The sequence below is a fragment of the Sparus aurata genome, chromosome 2 (assembly GCF_900880675.1).
Source record: "Sparus aurata chromosome 2, fSpaAur1.1, whole genome shotgun sequence".
NCBI classification, from domain to species: Eukaryota; Metazoa; Chordata; class Actinopteri; order Spariformes; family Sparidae; genus Sparus; species Sparus aurata.
In genome coordinates this window covers 20,684,729-20,699,958 of record NC_044188.1, presented here as the reverse complement: position 1 = coordinate 20,699,958, position 15,230 = coordinate 20,684,729, and the positions used below count along the sequence as shown (strand labels likewise).

The 15,230-nt window shown below is 43.8% G+C and overlaps 2 protein-coding genes across 9 annotated transcripts in view; both read right to left on the bottom strand.

Annotated features, from left to right (window-relative positions):
• Nucleotides 1-6,310, bottom strand: part of dner (delta/notch-like EGF repeat containing) — a 53,515-nt gene extending 47,205 nt beyond the window's left edge. The window contains exon 1 of the mRNA XM_030401496.1: nt 5,687-6,310. Within this exon, the coding sequence (XP_030257356.1) occupies nt 5,687-6,037 (351 nt within the window). The 5' untranslated portion in view covers nt 6,038-6,310. The remainder of the gene's footprint in view (nt 1-5,686) is intronic.
• Nucleotides 6,311-9,291: 2,981 nt separating this feature from the next.
• Nucleotides 9,292-15,230, bottom strand: part of trip12 (thyroid hormone receptor interactor 12) — a 41,648-nt gene continuing 35,709 nt past the window's right edge. For 7 of the 8 annotated variants that reach the window (XM_030395400.1, XM_030395403.1, XM_030395367.1 and 4 more), the window contains 12 exons: nt 15,033-15,184; nt 14,619-14,761; nt 14,377-14,533; nt 13,350-13,448; nt 13,122-13,236; nt 12,728-12,882; nt 12,261-12,425; nt 11,824-11,988; nt 11,602-11,715; nt 11,314-11,408; nt 10,945-11,048; nt 10,596-10,792 (listed from right to left, as the gene is read on the bottom strand). In XM_030395400.1, the coding sequence (XP_030251260.1) occupies nt 10,596-10,792; nt 10,945-11,048; nt 11,314-11,408; nt 11,602-11,715; nt 11,824-11,988; nt 12,261-12,425; nt 12,728-12,882; nt 13,122-13,236; nt 13,350-13,448; nt 14,377-14,533; nt 14,619-14,761; nt 15,033-15,184 (1,661 nt within the window). Of the gene's footprint in view, nt 10,793-10,944; nt 11,049-11,313; nt 11,409-11,601; nt 11,716-11,823; nt 11,989-12,260; nt 12,426-12,727; nt 12,883-13,121; nt 13,237-13,349; nt 13,449-14,376; nt 14,534-14,618; nt 14,762-15,032; nt 15,185-15,230 lie in introns of all 8 variants that reach the window. The other variant, XM_030395359.1, reaches the window with a different exon arrangement.

Genomic DNA, 15,230 nt, shown 5'->3' with positions numbered 1-15,230 from the left:
TCTCTTTTATACTGTAGGCTGCGATGAACACTGTAGCATCTACAGGATGCTGGTGTGGCATTTTAGAAATTGTGGTATCCTTAACAGTGACTTCAGTAACGTTGCTGAAGTTGCCGAAGTGTAAGACTGTCCTTAACGCTCATAAAACCGTCGCAGCACTTCTTCTTTCAGCTTTTTAAAGAAATGATAGCAACCCTGCACATAATGCTCAAATGATCCTCTGCTCTGCACTCCGGTGAACCTAAAGCATCTAATAGTGACATTTCTTCAGAATACATAAAACAATATCAATTATATGTGACACGCAGAGTCACTCTAAAGGTTAATATTTCAGATTTTGAACACAAACGCAGGAGCCAACAACTAAAATTGCGGCATCCTGAGCCATCATCCTTGAAGTTCACACTTCCTCTGCATGTGCCGAGCTTCTCTGTGCTTTGCTTTGATAGCCGAGGCGGCCGCTCATGCATGTTGGTGCATGTGAGCGTTTCCGGAGAAAGATGGTTGATTGTTGAGTTGGCGAACAAGTCAATCCCGTGACTGAGACTTACCAATCAGCTGCCTTCCTCCAGATTCAGTCACAGCACCTTTACAACAAACATCCTGATTGGGATCTGAAACATTTCAATTTTTCACTGTTTGCAGCCCTTCTTGATTTCATAGCTTCCTTGAAAACCACTGTGAAAGGAGTTTATTTATCAGGGGGGAGCACCAGCACAGGTTCATAGGTTTAGTCCTCTGGACAATCGACACAATTCACCAGCCGCTGGGTTCAACAGAAGTGTGTGACTGAATGGAGCAATAAAAAGAAGTCCCTCTGTAGGTAAAAAGGATGAGAGAGTCCATTGACACACACATATACTGTATGTACTGTATATGTACTGTATATATTTAGATGGATCCATATTCCTTGTGGCTTCTGTCTCCGCTCCGACTAACAAGCGAGGGATATCAAAGAGACCAAAGGCTGGTGATGAGCTTTGAGCTCGGCTTAATTGGATGCAGCTCAGGCTGTATCTGTGTCTGTAGCAGCAGCGGGAACGGCCCTGGGAGACAAGAGCTGACCACCACGCACACACACACACACACACGCGCACACACGCACACACGCACTATTTTCTAACAATTACAATGACAGATTCAAGACTCAAATTTGTTTTCCGTTAACTGAGTCTGGTCAAAAAGTGGATTTGTTTGAACGCTTGTGCGTTGGATGACGCTCACATGCAGCCTGACTGGAGAAGAAAAACCTGTTTTCTGTCTACCAAATTAACGTTACTGTCTGTTAAACAGGATTAGAAGGATCGCGGGTGTAAATAGCAAGTTTCTCACCTGCTTTCACATCTTGACGTCTAATCAGCATCTTTATCCTGCCGCTGAGTGTTTGAGGAGACAAATCACTCCCGCCGAGTGTGTCAACATTTAACTAGTTTCTATTGCAGATCAAGTTATGTGAAGACTATGGCAGGAACATGAGTGCATGTTGTATTTTGACAGCGGGGCATTGCATCATATGTCAAGATGCTGTCACTTTCGCCAAGTCAACCCCTTCTCAAATCTTACAGGAATAGTTTGACATTTGGGAAATATGTCTATCCTTTTCTTGCGGGGAGAGTCAAATGAGATGACTGATACCGCTCTCAGGTCTGTGCGCTAAATGTGAAGATCGAGCAGTGAGAAGATTAGCTTAGCTTAGCATAAAGACACAAAACATGGGAAAACAGCTAGCATGACTGTCCGCAAGTTAAAATTCAATACACCCACCTAGCTTGGACATGCTAACCAGTCTTGTCATCACACCAGGAGATGACGGCTCCAGACTGAGAAATACTCGCACACGTAACCTGTCATACGAGCGTATGGGGGATTATGTTGGTTTTTATATGTATAGTCTCTTAATTACTGAGATTTAAAAGTGCTGGAGAGCAGATTTGGTTACCTTTGGACAGAGCCAGGCTACCCTGTTTCCAGTCGTCATGCTACGCTAATCCACCCCCTGCTGCCTGTAGCTTCAATCTTCTCATCTAACTCTTGGCAATAATGTGATTTAAAACTTCTAGGGCTATATCTCAGAATATTACACAGAATCAGCCTAGCCTATTTTGAAAGGCCCGAAGACTTGAATTATGCATGTGAAACTGTGAAACAGAGGATGAGCGGGAGAGCAGCTGTACGCGTTGAGAGACGGAGCGACCGGGGGTAAAACCCTCACATGAGATGTAGAAACCATCATCGCGAGGATCAAACAGCCTCCAGTCCATCACGGCTCTGACACGCTCTGCGCCGGCTAATTAGGTTATGGCAGAAGTATGTGCTGCAGAGACGGCTAAATTACTTCAGCGGCTCCTCATAGATACCACCTGCTTCACCTCGTGCAGTCCCACATCCCCTTTCTAAATAACAGTAAGACAAAAAAAAAAACAGCCCCATGTTCATAATGCCGGGGCGGAAAACTTCCCCGCAAGAGTCTGCCATGATCCACTGCTTTCATAAAGCGGAATTGCTGAGCGACCCAGCCACAGCTCCCTTGTACGTGCCTCATGACAGACGGCTGTTCGGCGCCGCCGCGGCCCTATTGTTTTGCGGAGCGAGTTACCAAATCCATCAGGGCAACACAACAGGCCTTTCAATAATGAATAAGCTCGAGACTGAGAAGCTAATAACTCACAGAAAGGCCAGTTGCAGTGAATTCCAACAGGACAGCTTACAGGCAGCCATCCAGAGAAGGTGCAGGCCGATATTAAAACTTGGCGAGTTTAACAAATATATCGGGTTTGTTATCCCCTCGGTGCCTGCTGCTGCGCTTTTGCATTTGGCTGCTTTGATTCCTGCGGTGTAAAACACAGCTGGGGGGGGGGGGGCTAAAGTCACAAAACTGGGATTAGCAACTCAGCCAGATCATTTGAAAAAAAAAAAAAAAATGCTGTGAAATATCCTAAAATCAACAGGCATGACTGTGTTTTTAATCCCCAACCTATTGGAGTTTTGGTTTCACAGATTCAGCCTGGTCTTTGCTCTAATCCCGCTGTGTGAGCGGCGCCTCAGGTTTGACACAGAGTTTGAGATAAAAGAAGAGAGAGTGAGAGAAGAGGATGAGTGCGTGACACTCATTTACAGCGTTATTTCTTCGTTAAGCTCCAAAACCAGGACCTGACTCTCTTTAAGAAGAGATCCATAGTTTTCCGTAGTTCTCCCCGTCTCTTAAATCCTGCCCCCTCCACTCACATTCTTCTCCTTTCCCTTTCAAGTTCTACTCCTCCCTTCTTACTGGACCAGCCGTGTTGTGACGCAGGCAGAGGACAGGGGATAGCAAACCAGCACCAGGCTCAGCCAATCAGGTCATTTACCAAATCTCAATTGACTGCTGCTCCAGTTTCCATGGAAAAGAAACAACCAGCGGGAGGAGAGGGGAGGCAAAAAAAAATCAATGTTTCCCCTCGAGGGCCCGGCTTGAGGCCCGTGCCGGACCTAAGATTTGGCGCATAAGAGGGATAAAGCTGGAGTGGATGTTGTTTCACAGCAGAATGCAGCGCTAAATGAGAGATTTATTTCCCCCTCAGCATGAGAAATATGAAAACGTCCCCTCCTCTCCCCTCTGCATGTATTGTCCAGCCTCAGCTCAGGCTGTGTGACAACACCGTCCTCTGTGGTTTGTGTGGAGCCGAGCGCAGTGAAGCAGGCTGCAGAGGTAACACACTGCAGCTGCTTTCTATTCTGAGACGTGAAACCAGGACAGCCAAGGAGACGGTGATCAGGTCCCTGACTGAACGCTCCACTGGAAGCCTTCAATCCTGACTGCACACCCGTACACGGCTTTCACCGCTTTGCATCCCTCTCGATGTAAACACAAGGCGGGAATGCGGCTGCCACCTGTTGGTGATTCAGCTAAAACTCACACAGTCACCTTGCTGTTTCCCCTCCATGATGCTGCAGCAGACTCATTTATCCTCTCTGCTGCTGCTGCTGCTGCTGCTGCTGCTGGCTCTCTTTCACCCCAGCATGAGTCAGAGGCCCGACTGACTATCGAGCCTACTGCTGCTGAGGCTGGGCCACACAGTCCATTCACCGTGAAGCTCAAAGAGCAGAAGAGCAGGTTCATGAAAAAAAGAGCATTCCGCTTCAGAGCATTTTGAATGTCCTTGACTGGGCAGAGGTGTGAAGACTGAGGGTAGGTCAACCTCAGGGACAAGTGAGAGAATGGATGTATGGAGGTCTTTGTTGTCTTAAGCATTTTCTCATCTTCTACTAAGAAAGAAAACCCAGTCCTGCCTCGTCTGATATTTTAATATCAGCCATGTTCGCATTTTTCCAGGAATCCTGGAAGTCTGGAGTCTCCTTCTCCTTATCAGACTGACGGGGTATACAGACACAGATGACATCACTTCCATCAAACTAAAATAATATCCTGCACATTGACTGGCAAACCAAATTTAAACACCATGAATGGCGTGAGAGGCAGTTGAGTTTTTCTTCTGATGCTGGAACTGGTTATTAATTTCGCAGACCTGGTTGAGTGCAAGTAAGGTGCATTAAAGCGGGTGAACACTGGTACAGTGACGCTGTTGTGCAATATGGTACCCAAAGAGACAATTAATAATCTTAAAGGTGCACTCTGTAGTTTTGGAGAAGAAATTCCCAGTTTGTTTATGCATGAAAACCAATTTTTTTTCTCTTCTGATTAAAATGTCTTCTTTAAAACTACGTATTGCACCTTCAAGTACTTTTCTTATTCATGACTGGTCAAACGTTCCAGTTAATGAATGCAGTGTTGAGGCTGTTCATAAGTATCCCAGATGTCAATACATTCAGCCACACATTATTTATCTATTTATTCATCTATTTACTTACTTATGTATTTAGTTAGTTAGTTAGTTAGTTAGTTAGTAATTAACGTATCTATTTATTTATTTCAGTAGGCATACACATCAAAATTAGAGCACCGCACAGACACGCACCCAACATCAGCATCACCGCAGATTTACTGAAACATCACACTGCTTTCTTTCTGCACGGAGGTTAAAATAAAACTTCACACAATGTTCTCGACAACTCACACAGTACATGGTCACACACACACGCACACACACACACACACACACACACACACACACACACAGATCTATAGTCTTCACTCGCATCTCACTGCTGCCGCTCTTCCCTCCTGTTGCCACAGCAACGCAGCACTCGCCTCCATGTCTCATTGACAGCACATGCTCCCTTTAAAAGAAAACACACACACACACACACACACACACACACACATCCAACTGTGAGGAGCGAGGGGACGCTCGCGCACACCGTCCACCAGGAGTGATGCAGGCTGATCACACACACACACACCGTCCACAGTGAGCCCTCTCTGGCTCCAGCAGGGAGACGAGTGGTGCTGATGTAGTTAGTGTCAGCGGTGAGTGATGCAGGGAGGAACGATGATGGATCTCAAAACAAAAAGAAACTGAAAGAGTTCCTACTGAAACAGACAAATAACAAGCAGATACAGATCTTCTTTCTCTTTCTCTGACTTTTAAACTATTTAAAATGTGGACAGGAGCCTGTTTTTCTCTGCTTGAACCCCAAACAATCCCAAAAAAAAAAAAAAAAAAAAATTAAGCCCTCACATCTTCTACTTGTTAACCCTCCTCTCTGTGTCTGATGCTCACACACTGACACTTGGACATGTTCCTACCTCACAGTTGCGTCCGGTGAAGCCCTGGCTGCACGTACAGGCGTACTCCCAGGTGTCCTCCGGCCTGCCGGCGGACGGCAGCGCCAGGCAGAACCCTCCGTTCAGGCAGGGTCTGCCCTCGCAGGGGTCCGGGCGAGGTGTGGCCTGGGTCGGGGTGGGCTCGGCCGGGGCCGGGGTGTCCGGGGCCAGCTGGAAGGGAGAGGGGACGGCCCCGATGCTGCTGCCGCTGCCGCTCCCGCTGCACACGAGCAGCAGCAGCAGGACGAGAGGCGGGGGCTGCGTGAAGCTCCGTGCGGTCTGTGCGGGACGGCGGCGGGGAAGCGCCGGAACACTGCACACACTCATCCTCATCCTGATCCTCTCACTCTGGACTCTGCTCTGCTCTGCTGTCCGTCACTATGTGGGAGTCTTCCTCCTGCTTTCCTCTGAGCTTAAGCTGCTGCTGCTGGTGCTGCTGGTGGTGCCGGCTGTGCTCAGCGGCAACTGAGAGGTGAGTGTGTGTGTGTGTGTGCTGTGATGTTGAGGCTCAGCTGTGTGCGGGCACAGTGACTGAGAGCAGACTGGCTGCTGCTGTGGAGGCTGAGCGAGAGGAGACAGGGATGCGGGAGGAGAGGGGGAGGGCTCTCTCTTCTTTTTTGTCTCCGAGTCACTATGACGATGATAGCTGACGACACACACACACACACCTCTCTCCTCTGCTGCACCCTCCTCATTTGGAGTCTCATCATCCATAACCTCTCCTTGAAGCCGGGCTTTCAAGGAGGCAGAGAGGGAGGCTGTAGTTTGGGAAGATGGAGGAGAAGGAGGGATGCTGGTGGAGGTGGAGGTGTTGATGGAGAAACATCCTCATCAGCGTTGCTTTCCAGTGACAACAGGCGGTGTAAACGACAAGTGAGATGATGCAGTCTTAAAACAGCAGACTCATGCTGGTGGAGGAGTCAGACCGAAGTTTTTGTCTATAAAACAGGTCCCAGGTCAGCTGTAACTCTAACTCTACAGGCACAGTAAGTATGCATGTCAGTGCTGCTTGGGGTCTCTGATCACAACAATGACACAACAAGAGAGTAGCTGGATGACGTCATGAACTAGGCAGGAATCAGTTTCACCTACAAGGTCACGTTGTTGAGGTGTCAGTCACGTTACCTGTCGTTTCGTCCCTCCCCTCTCTGACGTATCACCTGATGATTCCCCGGAAATCGCCGAGAACAGACTGTGTGAACTAATGTGCACTCAACTCCACAGGTACAGTATCTAACAAAGGTCAGGTGGTTTGTTCCACACAGTTCTTGTTTTGATTTTTTTAATGCTGCTCTTAATTTTGGAGCACGTGACTCCTGAGACAAAATACACAGCAGCTCATTAATAGGAATACGTTTATACCTTTTGGCCATTTTAGAAATTGGATGTTAATTGTTTTAAAGAGCTGATTTAAAAAAAAAAAAAATGTAAGGAACGTTTAGTTATTTTAATCACAACTACTTTGCGAAACTGCATTTGCATTTTACAATATATTACTGTATTAATAAAATTGTCTGCCATTGTGTTAAACATGATTTAATTTTGTTAATACTTTAGCAAATTATCCAACACAAAACAAGTTTTTAATGGCTTCTTACAAGCTAACTCCTTACCTTACTGGAGTTAATATGAGGCATCAGCAGTCAAGAGTTCTTTTTAATACAGATTTCCATCTTTGTGTTTCCCAAGTTGTCCTGTGCTGAACTGCTGTGGTGATACACCCTTAGATAAGGATATAATTTTATTTGAAATACTAAATATATCGTACCTAATTTGAAGCCTCATAACATCTGTTATAAAATACATTATGCCTTAATGGTGAGTGTGAACAGGAGGAATGATACAGCTGTTTTGACATTTTGTGGACTGTAAAGTTTTATAACTGACTTTGAAAACTCCCTTAAACAAGAAACTTCAGGTCAGGATATTTGTCTCTAAAACATTCCCAAACTTTATCTAGTCTAATATCAAATCACTGAAATGCCCCTTTAATTGCATCAGTATGAACAGAGTACTAATCCCATGTGAAGCACTAATAAGACTGAGGAAAACACACACTCCCTCACCTCCTTTTCACCACGAAGGAGCAGAACTTTTAGCCGTCCTTGACCTCATCCTCTCCATCACACTCTCTCCAGTTACTGTGAGATTTACCACCTCGGTTTCTTTATTCAGAGTAGTTGCATGTTTCACAGCGGGCTGCTGCTCCTGTATGATCAATATAAAACCTTGGTGCTTCAGACTTTAACTCTGGCCTCAACTCATCTCCATAACGAATCCTCCCACGGTGCAGTGAACCCGTCACCTCACAGCACTGCAGTGTGCTCAGGTGCTCCTGCAGACAGAACACTCGACACAGCCTGTTGCTGCTGGTTCTAATGGGCAACACGCAGCATGTAGACCAGTGAGTCTCTCCTCAACACAGGCTGAAAGTGTTCTCTCTCATTTTCAATAAGAAAAGGGAACAGACTCAGAGAAAAGCAATTTTAAAGTCATAAAAGTGAAGAATGTTGTGTTGTTTCAACACCTACACACACGTTATGTAATGTCAAATCCACGGCTAAGCTTCCCTCTCCCTTATTCATAAGACTTTTGGAGCAGCTTAGAGGCAGAGTGTTGTTTAACCTGCTGAGACCTACAGAGCAATACTCCTGGTTAATCAAATAAATCGCCTGTGTCACCATCTCCATGGTTACCAGGTCAAGTCCCATAGAGAACAGTTTCCAGCCTGGTGATCACGAGCCCCACTAGATGTCGCCAAAGCCTCAGATGAGGTCGCAAAAGGTAATCTGTGTAGTTGAGGGAGATATTTTAATCAGAAGAGACCTTCTGATTAAAGTCTGTTTTTTTAATGTTAAAACAAACCAAATAAATCTTTGTTATCATGATTGAATTAATAAATAAAATAATAGATGGACGTTTTCTAGCTTTAAACACGGTCCTGGGACCTTATTTTCCTCTGAGAACAGCTTATGTATCCAACTATGGAAAAAAAAAACACTACAATTTCTGAGTCTGTATAATCATCTCATTAATATCGTAAATGTAAAAATTCTTAGTTTGAAGTTCTTCTCCAAAACTATAGTGCCACTTTAAAAAGCTATTTAGCTCAGCATGCATTCATTTCTGTGAAGACTAAACCAAATAAATTGTTTTGATTTTTTTAAGAACTTTTAAAATCTCAAGAGGATAAACGCAGAATGAAAACCAGAACGCAAGCTATATATTTTAAGTCAGAACTCTGTTAAACAGTTCATCCAAACTGCTCGTTTTAGACAAATTTCTGTTGTTGATTCGATCATTACATATATTAAATGTCAAGTTTGTCGGTTGCCCCGCACTACATATGAAATGTTCATAAAATACAAGTCCCTTGTTCAGAAGTTATAAGTTTACTCAACAACTCACAAAGAAGTCCCTTAAAAGGGAACAACCATCACTTTAGAGGACCAGAGAGTGTCAAGATCCCCTCTGAAAAATGAACAGCTCCAAGAGGACACACTGAAAACTGCTCAACATCAACAAGTGAAGTTCAGCACATCAACATGGGAAAGCAAAGCAATGATGGGTAAATAAAACTAACAAAGATGAGTCAAACAGTTACTTTATTTATGTTCAGGTAAAAACATGAACCTGATGCAGTAAATTATTGCAGATCTTAGAAACCAGCACATGAACGATTGGGGCCAGGAGAACATACAGTGTCGCCCTCCCCTGGCCACAGACTGCAGGTGCACACCACGGTTTGTTCCAAGCCAGCAGTGCAAAGAAAAAAATAATAATAATAATCAACTACAGCAAGAAATAAAGACAATATAGAAAATTTTAAAATAAAAAAAAAAAAAGGTAAAGCAGACATTCGCACCTCAAACTGGGTGTGAAACTGCATATAAACTTTATTCCATAAATGAACTTGAAATGCTGTCTGGCCATGAAAACAATAAAATGCGACCAGCCAAAGTTTTGTGCCCGGCTACATTATGTGTTGAGGGTTGCTCAGAGCTTGGTCTACCAAGATAACCCTACACATCAGGTAGGGCCCAACAGAAAGACGCTAACTCTATCAAAATAAGAGCAAAACAAATTTACCTGATCAACACATTGGTTACAACTCTTCAATTGAGCTGAAGCTCTCTAGAATAAACGAGGCCAGAACACAATCTCAACTTGGGTAGAAGGAGAAAAAACAAAAGATAATATGCGCTCATCACTACCCGCATTCAACCAACTGCAACTCTCGTTTCCACAACTTGAAGCAAAAGACACACAGGGGGAGGGGGGCCGAACCAAAATGCAACACACAAACTCGGGCCAATATAATACAGAACAAAATGTGAACAGACGAACTGAGGGGAAGAGACATGAGAACAAAGAGCTATTCTATCAAATGTGTAGAATGAGCAAAGTCTGCAAATTTGTCTGTACAAATGATCTTTGGAGCTAAAGTAAACCTAGCTTGCTCGATGGACCCCCCCGCCCCGCCCTCCCCTCCCTATCCTCCCCTACGCCCAATGACGTTTGTCCACCACTCTGGAGAGGAGACATCCCTTTTTTAAATATCACATAGCAATGCAATTTAAAATGTCACCCAGATGTTTTCATCTTTTTTTAAACATTACTCAACTACTGATATAAGTTTGACTCTCTCTTTTTTTATATTTTAAGTTCTGTGAGTCATGGAACACCTTTCCATTTTTTTATTTTTTAAGTTTTTTTTTGAGAGACGGGGCAGCAAATATATATTTAAAGTCTTAATTTTTCTGCAAGCTGCTTTCTCTAACAAGAAGGCTGTACACGTAGCCTTAATGTATGTGATTACAAAAAAACTAAGAAGGAAGTCATGATTTCATCAGTCGCTGTAGAAGGCATTTGAATGTGAGATGTGGCGAGATCAGGAAAGGTGGAACGACTGCTGGCCCTCGCGAGCCGCAATCAACAGTTTCTCTCGCATGGTCTCTATGCTGGAATAGTCAGGCAGCTTCAGGTAGTTGACGCAGGTCATGACTGAGGGGAGGAAGTCGTCCGGGTTCTCTGTCGACTCGAACGTCTTCCTCACGATCGTCAGAGGGGGATTCAGGCTCCGGAAACCTTAGACACAAGAGGAACACCAGGTGTCAGGCACAGAGGGTACAGTCGTGGCTTCACATTTTATACATTCATACAAGCTTAAAGAAATACACATTTTTTATTTAGGCCAGAGATCTCTTCATATGTTAAAAGACCAACATGAAGTGACTCACCTCCAACAGGCAGTCTGGGGCTCCCTGTGACAAACTGCAGAAAGAGTCTCTGCTGCTCAGCGTCGAAGCTGCTCAACACCTCAAACAGGAACCGCACGGCACGGCTGCAAAAATATGTATGAGAAATACACATCAAAAACGTGTCCTGAGATGAAAGTTTTGTCATATCTACTGTGTGTCATGTACTGAGAAAAAAGTAGTCTAAATCCATATTTTAAAAGGGCGCTCTACACTAAAATGGAGTTTGTGAAGCCTCAATGTAAACTTTCTTGGCAGAAGCTAAAAGACTGTGGCTTGTGTGACTTTAATAACGCAGCTCCATCCTGTTCGGAAAAATTTGCAAGGGGTCATAGCTTTGTCCGTCTTCACCTGTCATGTGTGTAGCCGTGGTCCGGTCGACAGCACTCCATCAGCGTCTTGACGTCCCATGTCTCAGATTTACTGCCACACAGCAACTGGTCAAGCTATGGTAGGAGAGGAGAGACAATAAACAATTTAAAAAAAGAAAGAAGGGGCACTGATAATACTTATTTCTGCTAAAAAAATTAATAAATACACATAAAAACAATAAAACTAACAAACACGTGTGAATCAGTAAACAAAGACAAACAACGGCCACGACTGACTGAGAATAATGAAAACATCAGATGTGCTTACCTCTTCTGGATAGAAATACTGCAGGTGATGCAACGGGAAGACTGACTCGAACCCTTCCCTGAATGACTCAAACTGTCTGGACACTCCTTCGTTTAGAGTCCAGTACACCACCAACTGAAGGGAGAGAAAAGAAAGATTCAGACCTCCAAGAGGAACAAAGCAACCAGCAAGACAAAAAGTACAAATCAGAGTGAGAGTTGCGAGAACAACTGTAGCCCTTACCCTGAGGTACTCCTCAAGGTTGTAGATTGTGACTGGGACGTCTTTGCCGCCCTTTTTCAGCTCAATGTTCGGGAAACCTGGAAGGGTGAAGTCCAAACCCAGGTCCTCCACTGAGCAGCCGTTCATGTTCAGGCTCTCCAGTGCCTGCTGTAGGGTCTCCCTCGTCTGGTGCACACAAACACAGACACACAGATTCATTAAGAGAGGAACAGTAGTGGAGGAGACTTGTTTTGCAGATAAGTGTATTACTAAAATGGGTTATCTATCATAAACACTATGGGTAGCAGGAGGTGGGCAAGGCCAAGACCAGTGTTATGACCAGATTATATTTTTTGTGATGTGTTGAGGATTTCAACTGAGACTTTCAGAGGTAGACATTTCCATGAAAAGTTGAATACCATCGGGAGACCACAGACGACCTCGGTGTTGTACTTCACCTGTGATCGGTCCTGTTCCAGCCTCTTCTTCTGGCGTATAATATCCTCCAAGTGCTGGATGGACTTCGCCACGCTGGGATCAATGTTCACTAGGTCATGGGAGCTTATAGACATCTCATGCCGTAGCATCCACTTATAAAACGGCAGCCCCAGGGGCAGGTCCAGCTGGAGTACAGGAGCAGGAGGAAATGGAAAATAAAACATCCATTTGAAAGCATAAATACAGTAAAAGGTGGTGTTTCAAAAACTGCAACATTTTAACAGATGTCTTCAATGGATTATAATGGTTTTAACTGACAGCTCTTACTTTAGCTTTAAGGTATAATAATAATAAAAAGATTATGTTGAAGATTAATGTTTCTAAAAAGACTCAATAACCAATGGCAGAAGAGCAGTCCTAAATGTCAAAACTCCATAGAAAGCAATAGTCTATTAAGAGAAATAGAAGTGAAAGTAGAAGCAGTTACCAGTCTGAAGTCCATAATGGCTTTAGCCATTAGCTTTCCTAAGAAACGGAACTTCATTTTGATTTTGGCTATGTGTGCTGGTTTGGTCGTCCTGCCAAAGGGAACAGCAAACAGTCCTCTGGTGCTGAACATGTACTTAGTTCCCTCTTGGCTTCCTGTAGAGGCAAAGACACAAGTGTGGTCAGAAAAAGTCATTGTAAAACATCATACTTTGTATCTACATTCATTGCGGTCATTCTATTACGAGTGAAATGATGATCATGGGCCCATCAGTGAGGAAAGACCTGCCACTCCAAAAACAGGCGCTCAGTTTGGGAGAACTCATTAGTGAATTCTTAAAAGAAGTGAAAGCTAACATGACATCATATCTCTCCACGAGAGCTAACCATGATACCTTTAGGATTGGCGAGTGTGACCTCTTCGCCCCTCCACAGGCCGAGATCGGCCCGCTGGAGCTCCTGAGACACCAGAGCGTAGAACTCCAAAGTGGGGCCAAGCCCTGTGCCAACCTGAGAGAATTTTAAGAGAATCATTAAGAATCACTTTTCCCAAAAGATGAATCAAGACCATTTAATTTATTCATTATGAAGCCACTTATGAAAATAACGTATAATACAAATACCTCATTCTCATACTGAATCTCCAACATTGCCCTGGAGCTGCCTAGGTCCTGCATCACAGACTCGGCCTGTTTTAACAGCTCATCTCGGTTTATCGTCCTCTGAAAACACGAGACAAAGGAGGACAGACGTGAGGTTCAAATCAGGTCAGAAACAACTTTGTTTTAACAAATAAGAAACCATATTTTAAAAAGAGAAAAATTATAAAAATTCCATTCAGATACAATGAAAGTTGATGACTGTGTGGATTCCATCGTATTAGGAGTGTTACGATTCTCCCCAATCCTTGATTCGATTACATTTTCGATTCTAAGGTCACGGTTCGATTCGTTTCTCGATTTTTACATTAATTATTTTTTAAAGCACAGGTTGCTATGTCATTTTTAGACTAGACTTTTATGCAATACGATATCTGACCTTTGTTCACAATGTGCCACACTACATGGAAGATATAAGTTATTGTTACATTATGTTGTTAATGTTTTAAATATGACAGTCAATTGGAAACTTGAACAAAATAAAGTGCCATCTAGTTTCTGCAGAGCTTGCAAACTGTGGCTTTTTTGTTGACAACGCGAACGCCATCAACATAACTCACTGGAAATCTAAAATACTATTATTTACTGGTATTTATTATATACTGGTATTATTTCCCGACTAGCTTAACACATGAAAGGGCATTCACCCCGAAGGTAAACACAAACTTCTGCCCTGGAGGAAATCATCTCCCCTGTGCTTCCTGTGAAACGGACGGGAGCTGAACAGGAATGGTGTAACACCGTGCTATCGTTTGACTGGCTGTAGCTAATAGCTAAGTTAGAGGAGGTTGACTCGCAGCACTTCAACACGTGTGTTTTTTTTCCACTTGGCAAGCCGACCGGATGTGATGGCATCGACGATTCCATTTATTAATTCGAAGTTCGAGATTGTGACTTAATTTTGGTGGATTTTGATTTAAAATCGAAATCGTGACACCCTTACATCGTATGTAACAGAAGTTCAAAGGTTTAACAGGGCAACATCTTGTACCTTCTTTCTGTCAAGACGTGGTGCAACTCTGCTGTCCTGAGAATCTGATTGGTTGATCTCAGGGTTTGTGTCCAGTAGGCGTTGCATGGCTCTGTCACGATCAAAGGCAGTTACATAGAATAACATCTGCCGGGTGTCAAAGGGAAAGAAGAAGGGGCTGGAAAGACAGAGAGAGCAAAGTCAGAACCAGGTCATATTGGCCAAACATAAACACCTCACTTGGGTCTAAATTAAACACTTACCAGGTCTTTCCAAGCTCAATGAGCCAAGTAGGGATGTTCCCCGTCATGATGACCAGTGGGTCTTGTAGCTGACGGTTAGCTTTGGCTGTCAGCTTACTGTTAATGAACTCACTGGTAGGGATGATTTCCTTACACACAGCATTCTGCAAAACAAACAGAATACATACATCAAACTATGAACAATACCGTCTGCCGGCAGGTCTAGGTTAACACATTTAGAGAAAGCCATAAAAGCCAGGACAATATTTTGAAATGTATTGTATCCATCCTCTTTCACCACTTTTCTGAAAAGTATTAAATCCTGTCAAACACTCAACTAAAATATGAAATGCAAATTATGTCTTCATGGAGATGACAAACTGACTCAAGCTGATCCCTTCCCGTTGTAATACTTAAAAAGAAAAATAGACTTACTTCATACAAGTAGAACCAGTATCTACTGATGGAGTGCAGGACCCTCAGCAGCAAGTTGACCTCTAGTGAGGGGTCATCAAAGGTTATGGTCTCTGGTGGCTCCGAAGTGAGGTATGTCTCTAAGGGATTGATGACACTGGGACACACACCATCTGGAAATCATGGGAATCAATAGTAGTTATGAAGTTGTGAATGCTG